General features: G+C 36.0%; 9 protein-coding genes across 9 annotated transcripts, besides 1 other annotated feature; 5 read left to right on the top strand and 4 right to left on the bottom strand. All coding sequences in view use genetic code 12, as the record gives it.

Annotated features, from left to right (window-relative positions):
- Positions 1–542: 542 nt before the first annotated feature.
- On the top strand, positions 543–2,303 carry CD36_70210 (ferric reductase transmembrane component, putative; the record flags this gene model as incomplete). The annotated part of the gene is made up of 1 exon (XM_002421196.1): positions 543–2,303. One exon carries the CDS (start codon positions 543–545, stop codon positions 2,301–2,303), a length of 1,761 nt encoding a protein of 586 aa, XP_002421241.1.
- Positions 2,304–2,565: 262 nt separating this feature from the next.
- CD36_70200 (poly(A+) RNA-binding protein, putative) lies at positions 2,566–3,948 on the bottom strand (the record flags this gene model as incomplete). Its single annotated transcript, XM_002421195.1, has 1 exon — positions 2,566–3,948. The coding sequence occupies one exon, from the start codon at positions 3,946–3,948 to the stop codon at positions 2,566–2,568; it is 1,383 nt and encodes a 460-aa protein (XP_002421240.1).
- Positions 3,949–4,544: 596 nt separating this feature from the next.
- CD36_70190 (SAGA histone acetyltransferase complex subunit, putative) lies at positions 4,545–5,342 on the bottom strand (the record flags this gene model as incomplete). The annotated part of the gene is made up of 1 exon (XM_002421194.1): positions 4,545–5,342. One exon carries the CDS (start codon positions 5,340–5,342, stop codon positions 4,545–4,547), a length of 798 nt encoding a protein of 265 aa, XP_002421239.1.
- Positions 5,343–5,502: 160 nt separating this feature from the next.
- Positions 5,503–6,228, top strand: CD36_70180 (conserved hypothetical protein; the record flags this gene model as incomplete). The annotated part of the gene is made up of 1 exon (XM_002421193.1): positions 5,503–6,228. One exon carries the CDS (start codon positions 5,503–5,505, stop codon positions 6,226–6,228), a length of 726 nt encoding a protein of 241 aa, XP_002421238.1.
- Positions 6,229–6,299: 71 nt separating this feature from the next.
- Positions 6,300–8,012, bottom strand: CD36_70170 (CDP-diacylglycerol-glycerol-3-phosphate 3-phosphatidyltransferase, putative; the record flags this gene model as incomplete). The annotated part of the gene is made up of 1 exon (XM_002421192.1): positions 6,300–8,012. The coding sequence occupies one exon, from the start codon at positions 8,010–8,012 to the stop codon at positions 6,300–6,302; it is 1,713 nt and encodes a 570-aa protein (XP_002421237.1).
- A 580-nt stretch (positions 8,013–8,592) lies between these two features.
- Positions 8,593–9,108: a mobile genetic element.
- Positions 9,109–9,677: 569 nt separating this feature from the next.
- On the top strand, positions 9,678–11,222 carry FGR2 (inorganic phosphate transporter, putative; the record flags this gene model as incomplete). The annotated part of the gene is made up of 1 exon (XM_002421191.1): positions 9,678–11,222. One exon carries the CDS (start codon positions 9,678–9,680, stop codon positions 11,220–11,222), a length of 1,545 nt encoding a protein of 514 aa, XP_002421236.1.
- A 95-nt stretch (positions 11,223–11,317) lies between these two features.
- On the bottom strand, positions 11,318–12,049 carry CD36_70150 (S-adenosylmethionine-dependent methyltransferase of the seven beta-strand family, putative; the record flags this gene model as incomplete). Its single annotated transcript, XM_002421190.1, has 1 exon — positions 11,318–12,049. The coding sequence occupies one exon, from the start codon at positions 12,047–12,049 to the stop codon at positions 11,318–11,320; it is 732 nt and encodes a 243-aa protein (XP_002421235.1).
- A 611-nt stretch (positions 12,050–12,660) lies between these two features.
- CD36_70140 (transcriptional activator, putative) lies at positions 12,661–13,947 on the top strand (the record flags this gene model as incomplete). The annotated part of the gene is made up of 1 exon (XM_002421189.1): positions 12,661–13,947. One exon carries the CDS (start codon positions 12,661–12,663, stop codon positions 13,945–13,947), a length of 1,287 nt encoding a protein of 428 aa, XP_002421234.1.
- Positions 13,948–14,185: 238 nt separating this feature from the next.
- Positions 14,186–17,446, top strand: CD36_70130 (Paf1 complex subunit, putative; the record flags this gene model as incomplete). Its single annotated transcript, XM_002421188.1, has 1 exon — positions 14,186–17,446. The coding sequence occupies one exon, from the start codon at positions 14,186–14,188 to the stop codon at positions 17,444–17,446; it is 3,261 nt and encodes a 1,086-aa protein (XP_002421233.1).
- Between the last annotated feature and the right edge of the window lie 48 nt (positions 17,447–17,494).

Below are 17,494 nucleotides of genomic sequence, written 5' to 3'. Positions count from 1 at the left end.
TAGCACGTTCTTAATTTTTTCACCATTTTTGTTGAAAGTATAAACATCACATACCCTGTTATAATAATGTATTACAACAAGCACTAATAGAGACATGAGATTTTATATGCTACTTGCTAAGGTAGTCTTTTGATTCAGCGACATATTCTACTAACTTTTTAATAAGGATGAGATTCTATTTTTCTGTGTTGTAATACCCTTGTAGCTAGGTAATATTCTGGACATCGCTTCTGTCCAGATATTGTTTGGCCCATCTCTACGACACCCGTAATTACCGGTGATTATAAATCAATTTGTAATGAAAAATGGGCTGAACACAAAATGAAAAGGGAAAGAGATTTTGTGTCGGCATAATGAGCAAATTATTGGAACCCGAAATAGAAATACTTACCAAATAATTTGCTCAAAGTTTTCACATATAATTACGACTACAGAAAAGCAGACCAATGCCTCTAGATGTATTTAAGTAATTGTAAGCGACTCATAATTGTATTTTTTTTTTCTTTTTCTGTTTTCTTGAATTCTATTTGCACTATCAAAAAATGATGAAAAGAAGTGTGTCGTATAATGGGATGGACTGTCTTGCTGATGCATCCAGTGATGTGTATATGGACTACATGCAACAGCTGCAGACCGAAATTCCATGGGCCTCCCAGACAAAGTATGCAAAGTACACTGTATATTTTGGAGTAGCCACTATTTTTGTGGCATTCGTTAAACAAGTATACTACAAATCCCGAGATCATACGTATAGATCTAAGCAGTCCTCTAACTTTGCAATTTCACTCATTGATATATGGATATCATATTGTCGATATTATGGCTATAAACAATTACCACCATGGCTAACATATTTTTCAATACCAAGCTCAGTGGGTTCAGCACTGTACATGTTCTTATCGTCGCTTTATATGTTGTGCTATTGCCTTGTACCACATTTCTGGTATAGGGGGTGTGCTGGCTTTGGATCGCCTCCCTTAGCTGTACGTGCTGGCCTTATGGCCACGGCGTTAACCCCATTTATTTACGTTTTGGCAGGCAAATCAAATGCTATAACTTTATTGACTGGTATCAGTTACGAAAAACTAAACACTTTCCATCAATATACTGGTGTTGCATGCTTCGTATTATCTATCATTCATGTGGTCCCATTTGTCCATCAAGACTTGGTTGAAGGTGGAAGCAGTAATTTGAAGATGAATTTCACAGACAGTTTTGAATACTATAGTGGCATACCGCCATTAATTCTATTGGGTCTTTTGTGCATTCTCTCGAAATCGTACATCAGAAAGGTCGTATATGAATTGTTCCTACATGCACATTGGATGATGGGTATTGCTTATTTTGGGACATTGATTTGGCATATCAACAAACAGTTAGGTGCAGATGACTACATGTGGGGAGCATTAGCTTTTTGGGCCACTCAAATTGTTTACCGAATTTTGATGAAAACAGCATTCAAACCAAACGCAATGTTTTTAAGATCAAGACAAGCACAGTTGGAAAAACTAAGCAACGATGGGGTATATCAACTTGTGATTGGGAATACTACTGGTGTTAATTGGAAACCAGGGCAACATTGTTATCTTCGATTTGTTGGTGTTAGAATACTCGATAACCATCCGTTTTCAATTGCATCGGTTGATGCAGAAGATGAAACTGCCATGAAGTTTATTATAAAAGCACAGAAGGGATTAACACACAAGATTTATCGGGAATTGGATAAGCTGATAACTTCTAATAAAAATGTTTATGTTGATGGTCCATATGGCGGAACATTTAGGGATCCAAGATCGTTCGAAAGAGTAGTTTTATTGGCATCCGGTACCGGAGTCACCGCCACTTTGCCATTTTTGACATATTTAGCGAAAACTGATTCGATAGTTAAGCGAGTTTCATTTATTTGGATTGTGCGCCTGCAAGAAGATATCCATTGGGTCAAATCGGAATTGCAAGAGTGTCAAAAATTAGGTGGGAGTAAAATAGATATACATATTCACATTGCTACTAAAAAATCGGTATTAACTAAAGGTGATTTTGAGAAGGAGATCGAAAGTGAAGAAGCAAACTTGTATGAAGAAGACTGGTCAATTGATTATGGCAAACCTTCGGCAACAAACATACTAAAACTGATGACAGGTAGTTTTGCCCCTAGAAATATGATAATTTGTTCAGGAAGTGATTCTTTGAAACGAGAGGTCAGCAGTACTGTTTCTGAACTCCAGTCGTTGGTGTTTAACAATGACTTGGTAAGATCTAATGTTGAAGAGATTTACTTACATACCGAGTCTTTTGCGTGGTAAGTATATATAGTTCTAACTAACAAATACACAAAAGATCTACAAAGTGTAAACTCAGGAAGATTATATATAAATGCTTTTCAGAAGTTAGACATGACTATAGGGGAAGGTATTTATGTATACATATTATGTGAAACAACAACAACAACAACAAAAAAAAAAAAGACAAAAACAAACTGCAAAAAAAAAGTGACGATGAACAAACGTTAAATGACATGGCAATGACAGCGTAGACACTCTTCTTAACCATCGAATATGACAACTATTAGACTTGTCCTTCTGGTCTTTTGGCGTACGAAATCTGGAGGTTTCTGCCACCATATAAATAATTATTCAATTGCAGAATAGCATTTTCGGCCAAATCAGCGATTTCAAATTGCACAACAGCATTTCCACTTGGTCTACCGTCATCAGCATATTGAATTTCAGCCTTGGTTGTTCTACCAACAGTTTCAAACAATTCATACAAATCATCGTCCTGAGTAGCAAATGGCAAGTTGGCAACATATATAGTATCTGACTTCTCTCCATCAGCAGTGACACCATCAGTAAACTCGGAATTCTTATTTGAAACTGAGGATTTGCTTCTGTCGCCATAACTGGATCTGTCAGTTGTATCTGCCGACCTATAAGAATCTCTCTCATATCCTGACGATGCAGTAGACCGGCCTGGTCTAGTGTCTAGTTTTCTACCTTCAATTTCATAACCTTGAAACATTTCAACTGCTTTGGCAGCTTCTTCCTCAGTGCTAAAAACGACTGTACCAAAGCCCCTTGAATTACCATAGTTGTCCAATCTAACATCAGCTCTAATAACTTCACCTGCATCTCTCATCAAATCCTTCAAAGCTTGCCAATTTATCGAGAATGGCAAATTGCCAATAAAAACTTCTGTACCCGGCTTACTTGGTGGCGGAGGAGGAGCATAATTGTCATTTCTTCTACTGCTTTGATATCTGTCATTGTATCTACCACCTCCGGATCTGCTGTCGTATGTCGTTCCTCTGCCTCTAGGTGGTCCATAATCATGCTTCTTTTCTGGTGGAGGGTAATCCTGTCTAACAAAGATTTCACGACCACGATATTCAAAACGATCAAATTTATTTATGGCTTCTCTCACGTCGTCTTTTGAATTGAATTCAACGGTAGCCATACCTCTTGAACGACCTTTATTTGTAACAATGTCTGCTCTAACTATGGAGAAATCCTTTTTGAAAATATCTTCAATATCACGCGACGTGCAATCAAAGGGAATGTTCCCAATGAAAATGGAATTATCAAAGTTTCTTTCTGTTTTGGAACGATAATCAGCATCGCTAGTTGCAATGGATCTGCCATAATCTCTACCATTACGGCCACCTCCATAACTTCCACGGCCATGATCTCTTCTTCTATCATTACCATACGATGGTCTTGAATATGCTCCATAGTCTCTTCTAGAGTAGCTATCTCTACCACTGCTTCCACTACCGGAGTATGAGTTACCCGATCTTTCTCTTATCGGAGATCTTTCTCTTATTGGTGACCGAGAGCGATCCTGTGGAATTTTAATGTTAGCAAAAACAAATTCATATCCAGCATTGAATAATAAAAGAAAAATAACAGTTAGCAACAAACACTTATGCCTCATCTTAAATGTCAAATCCATTTATATTTCCATTGAAACCAACCCCATATAACCAGTTTAACTAATTCACAAACTTTGAATTCCCACATTGTCGAGCCAAAATCTCAGTTAGCAATCAATAAGCCTTACCAAAATTCTTTAACAAAAACAATAACCCAATACCCTTTATTTAAGACCATAAGCACACGTTATTTGTTACCATACTGAAAATTTCCCAATTATTGATCCATTTCATAAAATAATATACATATATATTGTTCAACATACTCTTGAATAATCATCAATGTCCATTCCATCCATTTTCACGAACTATTAAGAATAACAATACTAAACGATACAAACAAATCTAAAAGAGTAAGCACTCTGGAGCTTTTAATCTTATAAATTTCAATACAGAATTCCAACCAAGAGATTGAGAGTGAAATCCTCGATCGATCGAATGAACCATCCGTGAGGCGAGATTTTCAACGTTGGAAAATTTTTTTTTTCCATTGTTTAGCAAAAACACACGACTAAGATTATATAATACCTAATTCAAACTTGAGCACCTACATATGATGAGACCACACAAAAACAATGGCTATCGCCATGAAGGTTCATGAGTATTAACTACAAACCTACTTCTCTGGTGTAGGCAACACTAGCCTTCTTTCGACTTCGGTTTCTTTATTGACCTCCTCTTCTCCATCAAATTTTAAACGTACAGTACCATCTTTTTTATGACCAACCACTATTGCAGGGTAAAACGTTGAAGTGTCGGGATATCTTGCCAACACTTTACATCCGTAGGTGTAGTTGATCAAATCTGACCCCACTGGCGGAATTAATAATATTTCTTTGTAATTTGCTTTGAAAACTTGTCCGGGGTTATTGTTTTCATCTGGTTCAAGATCTTTAATCTCAAACTTAATTCCATCACCTATTATTTTCACCACAGAACATTGAATCCATTCATCAGAATGACGGTTTCTTAATTTGTATGCCACTTCCAGTCCTATATATATGGGCTCCAGTGGATTGTATTTTGATGTCCAATAGGAACGACCGACTTTTTTGGTTTGTTTGGATTTCGAACTATTGCGTTTCTCGATTCTTTTGGTGTCAGCATTGGGTTTCTTTTTCGTTGGTGTTTGCTGTTGTGCTGTCTGTTTTGCTTTATTTTCCCGAGTGATAATCTCAATCAACTTTGTTAGATTATCAGAAGAAGTGTTTATTAATCTTTTCGCAGTACCGATATTCGATTTGTGATCTATGATTTCTTCTTCAAGTTTGCTCAATTCTTCTTGCGATAGTTGTTTCAACTCGTTAGATTTCCTATTGTAAATATTATCAAATGTCAAAGATTCATTTGAGTTACATATATCCTGAAGTGATGTTATTACTATATCCCAATTTCCTTCTATTTCTGGTGTCATTTGATAGAGTGTGATACGGAAGTTTGTATTGATCTTTTCGAGAGGTTCCTTTTTTTTTTTTTTTTTTTTTTCTCGATTTCGTTTAGACAACAACACTACTAGATCTTTAATTATTCAAGATCTCTAACTCTTAAAATATCAACCTACACTTCTATCACTAATGCTACAAAACAGTATCTTGCTAGCGTCAGCAATTGAATCCATATGCACTTTATATCAGCTACAATATAATAAACAAAAGAAAAGTATATATGGAATTTCCTTTGATTACACCCTTTTTTCAGTTCTTGGTCAATTCCTATCTATACTATCGTCCTTTCTATATATACACACAAATGAATACTCAATGCGATATCCCATTTATCCAAGTTTACCCATTTCTTTACCGTTGGTTGTCTTGCAAATTTCGCAATGTTTTTTTCTGATTTTGGTATTGTTGCAATTAAGAATATATATCTACACACGCAATACGAACCAGGGAATCAGTTCTTATAGCTTAATCTTTTTGGGATCGCTAACGTTCTTTCTAGGTTGGATCTTGAAATTATATATTTATAAACAAGGGAAAATTATATCCTTAGACTTGATAGATTGGATATGGTATACTGGAAGAATCATCTCTTGCATCAAGTTTATGCCTATCATTTCAATGAATTGGTTTGACCAATGTGTAGTTGGAATGTTCCCTTACTGGTCTCATTTCCAAATTTTGGTTTTGGTTTTGCAATTAATGGGGAAGTACTCTATGTATTTTAAATGGTGGCAAATCCCAGTCAATTATCCAACATGGCTAGAAGTTCAGTTTCAGTTGCTATGTATTCTAATTATCAAAATTCAAATGTATATTTATAAGAATAACAAGTCATCTTTGGAGGTGCAAAAATAAAGTCTAATAGATTGTATATATGTATATGTGTATCGAGCTACGTTTGTCTTTCAGTTTCCATCTATCCATGTTTATAGTCTTCCGCCAAGCAATTTAACAGCTAAATGAACACCATAACTAATCTTTCTATCTTCTTCCACTGAATATTTTGCCCCGTTGCTCGTTTCTGATTCAGTGTCTCCATTATTTTGTGGTTCTAATTTTGGACTGAAGTCTTCTAATTTCAATTCATGCACATTTGCCATCAAATTATCAATTTCGTGTTTCATCTTCATTTTCAAGTCTTTATCTTTTGTGATAATAATGGCATTGCTTTCCAAGTCGCACGAGTATGCACGCTTGGTATAATTAGAAGACCCAATGACGGTGATACTTGGTTCATCTTCCTCGGGAGCAGTTATCCATAACCCCTTTGCATGATACGACCATCCGCCTGGGGTGTTCACGATTCCCTTTTGCCATTCATAGACAGTTATAAGAGCAGATTTTCCTAGGTCTTTAACTTTTTGCAAAAACTGCTTAGCAAATAAAAGATATGCTTGTGGCAAGTAATAAGAAACACCAGGTGATTTATAAAACGAGTTGGCCTTTGGGGATGCCGTGATAACTGTGCCCTGAGATTTACCATTCAACAACCTCTGTTGGTATTCCGGTAGCATGTTGAAATATCCTGCAGTAAACCACCACTTCGTCTTAGGGGAATCTGCATAGGATAACAATCTCAAGATTGCTGGTTTCTCAGTCAGCTGATCTTGGTTGTGAGGAAATAACGGTGTAAATTGGGAAACTGGATAAACTATTGTATCATATTCCTCATCTTCATCAAATTCTTCAAAAGCATTCAACTGTTGCTGCTTTAGTAATGGGGTTAATAAGTATGCAGAGTCGTTAATGAATCGCTCGATATTCAAATGTGGTTCGCAGGTGGCGTTGGAAGTAGGCCAAGTTAGTTTGAATCCTTGCTTCAACTTGTCAGTATGCATAATTCTATAAGAAAGCGAAGATATGGCAGTGTGAATTTTGAAGTAATAATCAGTTAAAGGTTTGTTATTAAAAACATAATAACGATCTTGACGATTGGTGAAATAATCTTCAGATAAGTTTGCCCCACTTAGTATAATTTGATCATCGAACCCATATAACTTCATATGCTGAAGGCCAAACCCTTCATTTATTCTTTTTGGGGCCAAAAACTTTGTAATCCCCGAAAGATGTGGCGTGTGAAACATGCGGATATCAATACGCTGGCCATACTTTTTTTGCAAACTGGCCAAAAGTAATGCCGAACAACTATCTGGAGCTTCTCTTGTGCCTCTTAATGCATCGGTCAATACATAAACCTTCAAGTCCGCATTCTTGGCCATTGCATCGTCAATACATTGTATTAATTCATGTTGTGTTTTGCCGATATATAATGATGATAAAAATATCCGATGTTTTGAATTACTGATCTTAAATAGTAATGTTTTATAAAAGGATATAGGACTCTCCAAGACTTCAATATCTCCTTTCAGCAAAAGAAATCGTGGCGCCAAACTGTTTAAATAGTTTGTAACAGTTCGTATACTGTATGTCATAATGATTGGTTGAAGCAAGAACTGGATAGCAGTATAGAAAGAGAAGAGCGAAGACTGCTTAAAAAAAAAAAAAAAGGTGTCAGAAAAAGAAAAAAGCAAAATATTCAAAATGCAAACCGAGAACAATTCTGATAACGTTTCATTCAAACTCGGCAAAAAATAAAGATAACAAAATGTGACATTGACATGAATCAAATACAATCTCATATCTATAATATTATAGAATAGCTCTTTTTTTTTTTTTTTTTTTGATAAACAATAATGTACAACGTCCCATAAAATTTTTTGGTTGATTTTCTTTTGACATTGAGATATAAAAAGAATAAGACAATCCTAATGAGAATTTATGTAGTGATCGAGATTCAAATTGTTCGTCGTGTAAGTATTGCTCCACATTCATCGCATATATATGACACGGAATACAAAAAGATGTTTCTAGTATACGGGTCTTCCCTTTTTTTTTGGTGTTCTGGGTTTAGGACTTGACAAACCATACCACACCAGACATTTTTTGAATTGCAAAGTGGTTACCCGATAATTCAGATACACTGTAGTAAAATAACTGATTACTTGGAGGGAAATGGACTGAAATGCAATCATGAGCACACCAATGTAAGAACTCCATTTCTTGAAGTTGTCAAGATTTGGTCAAGAAATATATCTAATTTAACTTAAAAAACCTAGTAACTGATTAAACAAATGATGAGGGGGTACAACAAAAGTTAATCTCCTCTCCGGATCCGAAATATATCAAACTCCTAGGATTCTTGTTATAAATTCCAGAAAGTGTCGTGTAGTGGATAGTAATCTTTTAAATATGCTATATTTGGTACTATCACACGACAGAGAATCATTTGAAAGAATAATTACGTTTGTTGGTAAATCGCACATAAAGAAGAGAATTGTTATTAGAGAGAAAGTGTTGAATTAGTTAAAAGGATTTAAGTGTGAGTGTGTGAGTGAATAGAATAATTGGTACACACACGCACGAAAATGTTGAATTCTATTTAAGTAAAGAAAATCTAGAAAATTAATTATTTAGTTAGAATGGACCTCATGCAAGCTTAGGCTGAGATCCAGGAATATACAAATACATACAATCCACATATATTACACTCGTACGGAATAGAGGTATCCCGAAGACTTACACTTAGTCACTGTGTCCATTATTACACATACATCCAATAGCATTGATTTACTACTTTTAGCCAACCACCAGAAACTGCGTGAGTATTCACATTGCACGTGAATCAGTACCGTAAATATCATTGTCATTTAAATTAAATAGCGCTACATTGTGACAGAAAGCTTCTCATATATATAACATGTTGTACAATACTGGGAAGTTTTGTCTATGCAACAAGTAACACCCCACCAAACAAATTGACATATTACAAAACCTCTAAGGTCCAAAATTTAAAAAACTTTCTTAATAGTGAATTGTATTAGCTTATTGTCAAGTATTAACTTTTTCTGATTGAGGGGGGGGGGGTCTTCTGTCGTAATTAACACTCTTAAAATTTTTTTTGGGGCTTATTATTTTTTCACTCGTTGCAGACAAAGAAAACGTGGGTGCGAAATATAAAACACTTCAATCCCAACAATAACCACCGAGCATTTAGATAAAATAAAGTTTAAACAAAACACATCAATTTATATTAACAAACCATTTTCAAAAAATTGTGATCATAGCTAGACTTAGTATTGTTTTCCAAATAGGGTAATAATTTTTTTTTTTTTTTGATAATCTAAGTTTCTGAAGCTTTTAATCTCACAAGATTAATGAATACTTAAATAACAATAAATACCTTCCTTGTGAAGTTTTCTTATTTTTATGTACTCTGTCTTTACTTTTTACTTCTTTCTCAAGAGATGTCAGATATTGAAAAAAAACAAACAAAAATTTCACCTGCATCATCTGTGGCTCAGGATGAAGAAACTTTGGCCAACGATGAATTATTCCAATTAAATGACTCGGTTTTAAATAAAAAGTTGAAATTAATCAACGATGCCATTGATGAAATTGGGTTTACCCCGTATCATCTCAAGTTATTCTTTCTTAATGGAATGGGGTATTGGACCGATACCCAATTAACATATCTTGAAAGTAGTGTTAGAACATTTGTTAACTATCAATTCGGCTACAAATACCCTGTTTCAAATGAAATGTTGGCTGCTGGTTTGCTCGTAGGGGCCCTATTTTGGGGGTTTTCTGCCGACTTGATTGGAAGACGTTTAGCATTCAATTTGACATTATTATTAAGTGCCCTTTTCACGATTTTAACTGGTGTCATGAACAATATGGCATCGTATTGCATCTTTGTATTTTTGAGTTGTTTTGCTGCTGGTGGTAATTTAGTTTTGGATACCTGTATCTTTTTAGAGTTTTTACCTCATAAAGATCAATGGTTATTAACGTTTTTTGCATTTTTTTGGGGTATTGGTCAAACCATTGCTGTTGCGTTAGCTTATGCCTTTTTACCAAACAATAGTTGCGAGTCTGCGGAAAACTGTCCTTCCCACATTAACCGCGGGTGGAGATACGTTTATTATACGAATGGATCTATTGTTTTAGCAATGGCTCTTTTGAGATTAACTCTTATCAGATTGCAAGAAACTCCCAAGTTTTTGGTTTCAAATAATCGTGACCAGGAAGCTGTGGAAATATTGCAGAGAATTGCTCAAAAGCATAACCGTACATGTTCCTTAACCATAGAGGACTTGGAAAGTCTAGGTAAAGTTGAAATCAACGACGACTACAGAAAACACATTGATATAAAGGGGACTTTCAAATTGGTTACCCACCATGTCAAAATCTTGTTTTCAAATAGAACAATGGCACGATCTTCAACATTGATTTTTGTTTCATGGTTATTGCTAGGAATTTCATACCCCTTGTATTCATCATTCTTACCGGTTTATTTGGCGACAAGAGGTGCAAACATTTCTGCACCAGACGTTCATGGTGTTTACCGAGATAACTTGATTTCCAATTGTGTCTCTATGGGCGGTCCTCTTATTGCTGGTGCATTGTTGTTCTGTTTCCCTTGGTTGGGACGTCGGGGTGTTTTGTTTATTGGTGGTGTTGCTTCTATGGCATTTTTATTCGGCTATACGCAAATCAAAACAAGAGCTCAGAATGTGGCACTTTCATCGATATCCTTTGCTTCCATGTACATCTATTACTCGGCTTTGTACGCCTATACCCCCGAAGTATTCCCATCTGCGGCTCGAGCAACCGGGAATGCAATTGCTATTGCCTGTACAAGAGTAATGACATGTATAGTACCTGTGATTGCTTACTACTCCAACACTTCGTCGTCAGTCCCTATTTGGGTATGTGGCGCATTTGTGGGAGTAATTGGGTTCTTAGCTTTACTCTTTCCATACGAGCCCAGTAAACACAGGGTGGTATAAGTTTCAAATGCATAACTTGGCTCAAGTAGTCTACATGTATTGTTACTCTATAGGTTTCATTGTATACACCTTTGCGTAGAAATATCCTTTGTCTGTCACTTACTTTTCAAACAGTACATTCTAACTGGATATAGTTCCTTTGGTAAACCTTTCTGTATATCGCTGGCTATCAACTTAAACCCAGCTCGTTCAAACAATTCTCTGAACTTGGCATCTGTACGTGTAACAGAACTATCAGTCTCATCAAATATGTCCTCAAAGGGGGCAATGTTTTCCTTGACAATCATAGTACCATTTTCAATCAATGCTGAACGGCATCTGCTCCAGAATTCAACCAATACATCATCAGGCAATTGTCCAACACACCATTGGCACCAAATCAACCAATACGGATGCTCAGGTTGCCAATCTTGCATACCAATATCATATATCTTACCCAATTTACCTCTTTTATTCACCTCAGCCAACTCATTGTGCATTTGTGCTACAAATGGTTTAACTGGTTCCAACAAATCCACTGAATCGCTAACTTTCCAAAGTAAATCACGAGTAATTCTACCGATACCAGCACCCATATCAATAGTGGTCTTTGGTAAACCTTCAGGGCATGTCATTCTGGTAGCTAGTTTTCGCAAGAATGTAGAAGACCCAACAATGTCTGCTTTCGGCACCGATGTTTGTTCGCCATACCCTCCAAGCACTCCATTAACAGATGCAGGAGTGTTGGACCAATATTGAATTGCATCATCATAGTTGATTTGTGAGTCTGCTGGTTCGGACGACTGATTAAAATCTATTTCCCAATCTTGTTGTGATTTTGCTGGCATTGTTTGAGCATTACTTTGGTGAATGATGTATTACTCAATTTTTTTTTTTTTTTTTTTTTTTTTTTTCGATCCTGTTTTCTTTTTCTGGTGAAAGAGATGAGTACAATATTGAATACGTAATCCCAATGAATCAGTTACCATAACCGTTAACCAACAATAATATGTTTAGTTGATAGACGGGGAAACACTCGATTCAAAGGGTTGTAGCCATTTGACAACATGCAGATACTTTGGTATCGTAATTACAAGTTTATTTGACATGCAACACAAAAATTAATGAGACCAGTAACGGCTGAATAATCTCCGCAAGACAACAACAGGCCAATTGAGTATACTCTCTCAAAAGCAAGTGAAAATTGGCCCCCAAGGTTTCTTGGATTCCATACTGGTAACTATTCTTCTGATTCCTTGTCAGTTTCATCTATGATTCCCAATCAGGAAATGGTAAATTTGCGCATCCTCTTCAACTAAAAAACACTCGCTAGCCAAAGAGAAATAAATAAATATATAATACAAAAAAAAAAAAAAAAAAAAATGCAACTTTGGTAATATAGTGCTTCTATGTTCCTGTTTTAATGTCACCAGATCCAAAACGCAAGATTGAGTAGGGAATGATTCTAATAGATGATATTAAATATGCTTGTATGGAATGTGTTAGAGGCCACAGATCGTCATCTTGCAAGCACCACGAACGGCCACTACTACAAGTTCGCTCCAAGGGAAGACCAGGAGTTTATGCCAATGGAAACCCCAACCACCGTGTGGCTATATTTGCAGAAGAAATAGCAAAATCTAATCTGTCTTCAACAACGAGCACAAAGAAGTGTAAATCTGAACCAATAATAGTCCTAAAGGCATCTTCCAAACAAGTTATAGATTGCAGTAGTGGGGTGATCATTGGACCCTACGATGAGACAAAAACACAACCCAGCACTGTTGAAAGAAATACGCCACTGCCGCCCATCATAAGTTCCGAAAGTTTTATCAATGTATCTGCGTGTTGTACGCCTAAAATATCGAAAGGAAAATCATGCGGATGTTGCAACAACAAGAGAAAAGCGGTCAACAAATCCAAAATATTACAAAATTACATCAAGAGCAGATTGAACCACAAAATAAACGATAAAGAGACATTAGTATTTGTGAATAAGTCCAAGACCACAAGTAAACTGCAAAAAGAGGACCATCAAATATACGGGGTGGTGCCTGTACCTTCTTGTTCTATTCCTGGAACCTGTTGTTGCGATGACGCCTGTTCATGTCCAGGATGTATGGTTCATGGAAATAGCAAATATAAATTACTGTTTCCATCCCTGAAACAACCAGTAACCGAGACTGTCAATCATGCTGCCAACCCATTTGAAAATGAGGAGAAAGTTATATTTAATTCTTTGCCACAAACAGATAAATCTGATTTGTTTTTCAATACTGGCCCCAATATTCCTCAAACAGACACGTCTAATGAATGTTCATGTCCTCCGAATGCGTGTGATTGTACCAATTGTGAGACACATGGAATATTAAACGGATTCCGATTGGACGATTATTTTAAGGATCAAGGTAAATTGATGAACATTCTAGATTTCAATTTTTCTGAGTTGTTAGGTTCCACCCCTGACCAGCCAATCCCAACAGAGTTTATGCAACCAACACCAGAAAATGCGTTTTTAACTTCTTTACCACTAGAAAATAGTTTCATTCAAAGTCAAACTAAAGAGTTGAGCACACAACCACCGATGCTACCCTTAGATGCACATATTCTGTGCAATGAACTAGAACAATTGGAAACTGAGCAACTATGTGAAAAGAAACAGACAAAATGGGACAACCACCGAGATACGCTAGAAGATGTATCCTACACTAGAGTAAGTTCATGTTGCTCAAAAAAGACCAACTAATAGTTTATATGTAAATAGTCTAAATGAGGTAATGAAAGACTTATTGATAGGTCGTAGACCACACAGCTGATGGGCTTGAAAATAAAAAGTTCCTGCATACAACACTAATTCCATTTATCAATGGATTTTTGAGAAAAATGAAAACAATAGTCCAGCGACAATGAAAAAAAAAAAAAAAAAAATAGCACCAACGTTCGACGTTTTATATAGTTTCCACATCATCAAATCAAACCCAACAATGGAAGAACGAACTGACATTTCATACTATATTGGGAAAGAATCTACCGAATCGTTAAATTTATTGGATGTTCCAGTTGGAGGTGGACAAATTGTTTCCATTGATTTGCGAAATGAATTATCGGATGACCCATCTGAATTAATCCAATTTTTAACAGATCAACAAACTGAGAAACAGTACTGGATTATAGCAGCAAGTGGATATGCAAAATTAGGGAAATTGAAAGAGCTGTTGGAATTTATCAATGCAGCTTTAAAATTGGATTATTTCACCGAAAATGATAAAAAGTCATTTGAAAGTTTTGTTATTTGGCTTTTGGTAAAACATGTTTATTTGGGGATTGATAAGGATAACAATTTGAATCTTGCTAAAAAGGAAATATCAAAGCTAAATTTCAAAATCCAAACGGACAGTGAAACAAGCACACTGGTTAGTACTTCAAATTTATTAAGTCAGGCGATTTTGTACTTGTATGAATCCAAGGATGATGATGCCATAGATATCTTTGATCGTATTTTAAGACTCGATCCGAATAATTGTTTTGCATTATTAGGGAAAGCCCAATCAGTATTGAATAAAACGAAAAACTATTCCCATGCATTAAAGTTATATCAACAGGTATTGATTTTAAATCCGCTAATGAAACCAGATCCAAGATTGGGCATTGGGTTGTGTTTTTGGTTTTTAAGAGATGATAAAATGGCCATAAAGGCATGGGAGCGAAGCTTACAATTAGACCCCACCAACGTGAAACTGAGAATATTTTTAAATTTGGCAAAATTTCACACCACATTTACCAACTCATTGAGTGATGAGGAATTTTTAGACAACTATAAAAATTGTTTACAAGAATTAAGCAAGCTCAAGAGTTTGAATGCTGATGATACTACAGTGATTTTGGCTTTGTGTTCATATCTATTCTCTAAAGGTGACTACAACACAGTGATAAAAATTGTGGAAAAAATTGTCAAGAAAATCACAGGATCCGACAATCTCAAAAAGTTTAGTACATTTTCCAGAATTACAAAGTATGAATCTAATGTTTTATCTCAATGTTCTACATGGTTAGCCAGAATAGAATTCGCAAGAGGTGATTTTATACAATCTTCAAAATATTTTCAAGAAGCGATAAAGTTAAATGAATCCAACATTGTTGCCAAGTTGGGATTGGGACAGTCGCAATACAATCGTGGTTCAACTGAGGAGGCAAGCTTAACTTTTGAGAGTATTTTACGAAGCAATGTTAAATGCCTTGAAGTTAACTACTCTTTAGGTGTTTTATATTCCAAGCAAAACTCAAGAAGTAAGAAAGAGATGGCCATTCAGGTGTTGGAAAGGTACATAAGATTGTCAAACAATCGTGGAATATCTTCGAATGAAGAAGAATTTGTGTTGAACAAAGAACCGGTAGCTTTGAACGCATACTTAATTTTAAGTCAATTATACGAGGAAAAAGGAGATCTGATACAGGCATTGACATATTTGAACAAAGCTGTTGAAGCAAGGAAACAAGTCGAAAAAGATGTTCCGTTAGAAGTATACAATAACATTGGCGTTTTCCAATTTACCAAACAAAACTATGACAGTGCCCTTGATAATTTCACCGCTGCTTTAGGTAAATTAGACGGCAGCGATTTCAAGTCCCCCGATGGTGACACATTAGTCGATTTGCCACAAGATTTGAGAACATCTTTGACCTACAATTTGGCAAGAACTAAAGAAATCTCGAACCAGAAAGATGCATTGGAAACATATGAGCAATTACTTACAGAATGCCCTAATTATTTCTCTGCCAAATTGAGAATCTTATTTTTGAATTGTTTAACTGAGGGGATAAGCAAGGAAGAGATCCGCAATGAGATCGAACAGCTTCTAGAGTTAAATGCTTCTGATTTGGAAGTGAGGTCGTTTTACGGATGGTTTATTAAAAATTTTGGTAAAAGGTTACATATGCCATCAGATGCCGACACTAAATTACAGAAGGATACATTGGTTGAGTTTGATCTGCACGATTGTTACGCATTGATATCTTTGGCTAACATTTATTGCATCATGGCAAGAGATGCGAAGGGGGCAGATGAGAAAAGGAAGAAATATTATCTCCGAGCCATTGAGCTTTTCACTAAAGTTTTGTCTTTAGATTCTAAAAATGTTTATGCCGCACAGGGTTTAGCAATCACCTATATTGAGAATAAGCAATTAAACAAAGGTTTGGATATCTTGAGAAAAATTAGAGATTCTTTGAACGATATTTCTGTTTACTTGAATTTAGGTCATGTGTTGTGCGATTTAAAACAATTTGGTAAGGCAATAGAGAATTATGAATTGGCGTTAGCAAGATACACTGATGGGAAAGATGCCAAGATTTTGTCATTCTTGGGTCGTGTATGGTATTTGAGAGGGAATGCCGAGCTGAGTTTGGCATACTTGAAAAAAGCCTTGGAGTATGCACAAGCGGCATTCGATGCAGCTAGAACTACTTCAAAGGCTGCCCTTTCATTCAATATTTCGTTTGTTCAATTTCAGATTGCTGATTTTATAACCAAACAGCCGGTTAATGAACGTAATGTGGATGATATTGAAAGTGCAATCGAAGGTTTGAATAACGCCATAGACATTTTAACACAATTAGCATCGGACGAAGAAAAACACCCACCTTATCCAAGGGAAGAGTTGAGAGGTAGAGCAAACTTGGGTACTAGTACCTTGTTGTCCAGATTGGGTAATGCGTTAGCAGAAACTAAGGAAAACAATGCTGAAATAGAAGAAAAGATTGAAAAGGCCAAGCAAATCAGGATGGAGGAAGAACAAACCAGGTTGAAAGAAGAAGAGGAGAGATTGAATAAATTGAAGGAGAAAGAGTTAGAAATGAGCAAACAAAGAATGGCTTTGCAAGAACAAGCACAAAAATGGGCTGAAGAAAACAGGGCTAGTGTTGGTGTAAGCGATAATGAGGACGAGGAATTATTCGAGGAAGAATCTGCTCAGAGAGAAAACAAGAAAAACAAAGGGGGTAAGGGAAAGAAAGGTAAAGGTAGAAAAAAGAAAGGGAATATTATTGACGACAGTGATGAAGAGCCAGAGCAAAATGTTACAGATGACTCTGGAGATGAAGCAGCCGGAAATTCTAATGGCAAAAGAAAAGCAGGAGATGAAGCCGGTGGTAAGAAAAAGAAGAAACCCCTTTCATCCGAATTTATCCAAGATAGTGAGGAAGAGTTGGAGGACGACGATTTGTTTGGTGATAATGATGAAGAATAAAGAGTATCCATTGGAAGAAGTATTATACATGTATCTATATTAGTTTTG

The sequence above is a fragment of the Candida dubliniensis genome, chromosome 7 (assembly GCF_000026945.1).
Source record: "Candida dubliniensis CD36 chromosome 7, complete sequence".
NCBI lineage: Eukaryota > Fungi > Ascomycota > Pichiomycetes > Serinales > Debaryomycetaceae > Candida > Candida dubliniensis.
The sequence above is the reverse complement of the archived record's forward strand: the minus strand, read 5'-3'. Positions and strand labels throughout refer to the sequence as shown.